This window comes from Hypomesus nipponensis, chromosome 11, assembly GCF_054491055.1.
Source record: "Hypomesus nipponensis isolate SF chromosome 11, ASM5449105v1, whole genome shotgun sequence".
NCBI lineage: Eukaryota > Metazoa > Chordata > Actinopteri > Osmeriformes > Osmeridae > Hypomesus > Hypomesus nipponensis.
This window is the reverse complement of record NC_140371.1, coordinates 1,842,501-1,847,500: the sequence shown is the minus strand read 5'-3', so window position 1 is coordinate 1,847,500 and position 5,000 is coordinate 1,842,501. Positions and strand designations below refer to the sequence as shown.

At 51.0% G+C, this 5,000-nt stretch overlaps 1 protein-coding gene across 1 annotated transcript in view; it reads right to left on the bottom strand.

The window, feature by feature from the left end:
* LOC146267675 (zinc finger matrin-type protein 4) overlaps positions 1-5,000 on the bottom strand; it is a 53,788-nt gene that overhangs the window by 14,732 nt on the left and 34,056 nt on the right. The window contains 2 exon segments of the mRNA XM_084709882.1: positions 676-844; positions 846-898. Of these exon segments, the coding sequence (XP_084566008.1) occupies positions 676-844; positions 846-898 (222 nt within the window).

Here is a 5,000-nt window from a genome sequence, read left to right as displayed (position 1 = left end):
CACCTTGCTGATAGTTGCAGGTTTTACTATGTTTCTGTTTCTCCATCTATCCCCTCCTTCCCTCCATCCCTCAATACCTCCATCTACCCAGCATTCATTCCATCCATGCATCCTTTTATTCATCCATCCAGTCCATAAACAGTTATATTGCACTGCTGCCACTGTTAAAGACAAGAGCAGACTGCAGCGTGTCATCCACACTGCTGAGAAGGTGATTGGCTGCAGTCTGCCTTCCCTCGAGGACCTGCACACCTCGAGGACCCTGAGGTGAGCGAAGAAGATTGTGGCTGACTCCTCCCACCCTGGACACTCCCTGTTTCAACTACTCCACTCCGACAGGACCAAAACCTCATGCCACAAGAACAGTTTCTTCCCATCTGCAGCTGGCCTCATCAACAAGGCCAAGGACTCCCACTGTCATTACTGTAAAACTCTTATTAGATGTCCATCAAAAGTCATATTGCCCTGTCTTTTAACAATCATATTGCCATAACAGGCCGTGTGACTGAACCACCTTCATCTGAGCCCTTCACAATTAGCTACGGCACAAACATTTACAAATAGGATTGTCTGAGCTTTTGATTCCAGCATCATCTTTCTTACTCCCCGACCCCTGAACCTTGACCTTGACCCCAACCTTGAACCCCAACCCCGACCCTGACCCCTGACCCTGACCTGTGGTCTCGGTGGCGTCCAGGCTGCCGGCCAGCTGCTCCAGCAGGCGCACCCTGGCGGCGTTCCTGCGGTGCTTCTTGCCTTCGTAGTGCTGCTGGGCCATCAGGGGGTTGTTGAACCAGGCCCCACAGAGGCAGCAGTACTTTGCTGCCTCCCCGCCACCTCCCACAACCACCAGGGGGGCCAGGGGGGCCAGGGGGGCCAGGGGGGCCAGGGGGGCAGGCTCGGAGGGCTGGGGGGTGGAGGGGGAGGAGTCTGGAGAGAGGGGAGGAGGGCAGGGATGGGGAGGGAGAATTGGGAGGGGGGAGGGAACAAATGCAGCTGTCAGAAACTCAGGATTTAATGGTCTTCATGAGACAATTCAACGTGGAATGAATATTGAAGGAATGAATGAATATTAAAACCTTTCGACATATAAAACGAAGACACACACAAGTTTGTATTGCTATTCTTGTGGGGACTCACAATTTAGTCCTTAACCCTTCACACACACAAAGATTATACATATACAAATCAATACACACACACACGATTACAAACACACATACACACCAAGACATACATAACCACTATATGGGTAAAGTGAAGAGCCCTATGGAGGCCGTGTGAAGCAGCAGTCTCCAGGCCTGATCTATCGAGCGATGAGGATCACGATGAGGGCACAGACACTTCAGAGACCAGAATACTGGCTTATTTCCATTTCATTCATATTTCCTCTCATTCCTCTTCTCTTCTGCCCTCTCCTACCCTTTTCTCATCTTCTCTCCCCTCCTGTCCTGTGCTCACCTCTGCTCTCTTCTCTCCCCTCCTCTCACCTCCTCTCTTCTCTCCCCTCCTCTCACCTCCTCTCTTCTCTCCCCTCCTCTCTCCTCCTCTCTGCTCTCTCCCCTCCTCTCACCTCCTCTCTCTTCTCTCTCCTCCTCTCACCTCCTCTCTTCTCTCCCCTCCTCTCTCCTCCTCTCTGCTCTCTCCCCTCCTCTCACTCTCTGCTCTCTTCTCTCCCCTCCTCTCACTCTCTGCTCTCTCCTCTCACCTCCTCTCTGCTCTCTCCTCTCTCCTCCTCTCTGCTCTCTTCTCTCCCCTCCTCTCTCCTCCTCTCTGCTCTCTCCCCTCCTCTCTCCTCCTCTCTGCTCTCTCCCCTCCTCTCTCCTCCTCTCTGCTCTCTCCCCTCCTCTCTCCTCCTCTCTGCTCTCTTCTCTCCCCTCCTCTCTCCTCCTCTCTTCTCTCCCCTCATCTCTGCTCTCTGCTCTCTCCCCTCCTCTCTCCTCCTCTCTGCTCTCTCCCCTCCTCTCTCCTCCTCTCTGCTCTCTCCCCTCCTCTCTCCTCCTCTCTGCTCTCTCCCCTCCTCTCTCCTCCTCTCTGCTCTCTCCCCTCCTCTCTCCTCCTCTCTGCTCTCTCCCCTCCTCTCTCCTCCTTTCTGCTCTCTCCCCTCCTCTCTCCTCCTCTCTGCTCTCTTCTCTCACCTCCTCTCTGCTCTCTTCTCTCTCTCCTCTCACCTCCTCTCTGCTCTCTCCCCTCCTCCCTCCCTCCCTCTCCTCTCCTTCTCCCCTCTATCCTCTTCACCTCTGAGGTGAATGTCTTCTAGGGTGACCTCCTCACAGGTTGCCATGGATACCACCCACTAATAGCCTTCATGCGCCATTATGACCATGGGTACGATGTATGGGTCACAGTTACCATGGACTGAGAAAGTGTGTGTGTGTGTGCATGTGTGTGTTTGCGTTTGTGTTTGTCTGGATGTGTGTCTGTGTTTCTCTGGATGTGTGTGTGTGTGAGTGTGTGTTTGTCTGTACTGCATGTTACACCAACCCAGGCTAAACATTGAACATTTGTGTGTATGTGTGTGTGTTGTATGTGTGTACTGTATGTGTGTGTGTGTGTGTGTGTGTGTGGGGGGGGGGGGGGTAATTGCATTGCTAACACCATTTCCCAGAGTTCCAAGCTGCTGTATGCTGTTCCAAAGAGCAAGCCTCCGGGGTATGTACGGTTTATAACACATAAACCCTGAAGACAACATGAAGAAACATTCTGGGAGTTCTTCTTTGGATGTGTGTGGTGCTGGAGCATGAGGGGGGCAGCTGTTCTCACAATGTTCTGGCTACACGGAGCTCTCGTCTTTCTCCTAGTTACTGTATCCATGCGTTGGTGCTTATCTCACCAACCAACCACACACACACACACACACACACACACTCCCACACACCCACACACACACACACACACCCACCCACACACCCACCCACCCACCCACCCACCCACCCACCCACACACCCACACACACACACACCCATCCACCCATCAGAAAACTCACCTCCCTCCACCTCCCTCTGAGAACAGGGGAGCTACATCCTGTCTTCTCTGAAGAGGCAGATCTCTCTCTCTCTCTCTCTCTCTCTCTCTCTCTCTGTCTCTCCATCCTTTTCCTTCTCTTTCCTTTGAACTATGTACAGTGGAGCAGAAGTAAATGGTTTCCACAGAGGGAATGTGTGCGTGTGTTTGCATGCGAGGGGCGTGTGTGTTGCCGTGAGCGTGGCTGTGTGGCGGGGGTTGCGTGTGTGGGGTTGGGAAGGGGGCATCCATGCTTTTTGCTCCTACCTCTCAGGGGCATCACTATCACACATGACCACGACTGTCTTTCACTGCGTGAGTGTGTGTGTGTCCGAGTGTGTATGTGTCTGTGTGTATGTGTCTGTGTGTGTATGTGTCTGTGTGCCTACTTGAAGCAGAGCCACTGGTCTGAGTTATTATGAAGGTTACTTTGAGTCTAATCTCTCCTGAGTTTCTCATCCCTTCTCTCACTCGGCGCATACCTCTTCCTTTCCGTCTTCCTTTTCCCTCCCTCCCCTCTCCTCCCCCTCCTCCTCTCCCTCTCCTCTCTTCCCCTCCTCCTCTCCCTCCCCTCTCTTCCCCCTCCTCCTCTCCCTCCCCTCTCTTCCCCTCCTCCTCTCCCTCCCCTCTCTTTCCCTCCTCCTCTCCCTCCCCTCTCCTTCCCCTTCTCCTCTGCCTCCCTCCCTCCCCTCTCTTCCCCCTCCTCCTCTCCCTCCCCTCTCCTCCCCCTCCTCTTCTGCCTCTCTCCCTCCCCTCTCTTCCCCCTCCTCCTTTCCCTCCCCTCTCCTCCCCCTCCTCCTCTCCCTCTCCTCTCCTCCCCCTCCTCCTCTGCCTCCCCTCTCCTCCCCCTCCTCCTCTGCCTCCCTCCTACCTCCAGGTTCCCCTGTCACTTGAACCACGGGAAGTCCCTTCTCTCCTGCACAGAAGTGACACAACTCCAAAGTAGAGCAAACTACAGTGAAGTCTTCAGCTTCTGTCGAAAGCAGTCCTCAATAAAACACTAAATGTGCTCATTTAGCGGACCCATTAGATCCTAAGGCATGAACAGAGGAGGTTTTGAACTTGTGACGTCTTCATTGGAAGATACTGAGCTAAAGCTACACCCATCCCTGATTCTGCTTTCAACCATTCTCTCAGATGGACAAGCTCAGGAGTTACTGTTTAGTGATGCCAATGTGGTATCACGCTGTCTTGTGTTCATGGACATCGAGAAATGGATCCATTGAATCTTGTCCCAGATTGTCTGACTGGTTCGATAGATTCATTTTTGTGATGTTGAGCACAAAACAGCTTGAAACTGGAGTTACATCCTCTAGTATGTGCTACATGATACATCCAAAATAATTAGCGACCTCAGACTAAACTCTGATGCAAATAAAGTCTCTATCCTTATCCTGTTAGATCTCAGTGCAGCATTTGATACCATTGATCACGACATCCTAATCAATAGACTGGAAAAGCTTATTGGGTTCACGGATAGTGTATTGAACTGGATAAAATCATGTATCACAGGAAGGAAGTTTTATGTTAGTTTAGGAGACCATAGGTCCAAGAAACATGAGAACTGCTATGGGGTTGCTCAAGGAAGCTGCTTGGGTCCATTACTTTTTTCTCTTTATATGTTACCACTCGGGGACATAATCAGAGAACATAACATAGATTTCCATAGCTATGCGGATGACACACAACTATATATATCCACTGAACCCAACGATGCAACGGTCATCAATTCCATTACCAACTGCTTGTCGGCAATAAACAAATGGATGAATGATAACTTTCTTAAATTAAATGGGGACAAAACTGAAGTCCAACTATGTGGTCCCAAATCCAAAAGAGAGATGCTTACTAAGAATCTAGGAGGATTAACCCCATATAATCCTGGACTCAGATTAGAATTTCAACTCTCACATTAAAGTGACCAAAACAGCTTTCGTTCACCTGAGGAATATAGCAAAGGTACGACCATTCATAAACCAAAATGATGTAGAGAAGTT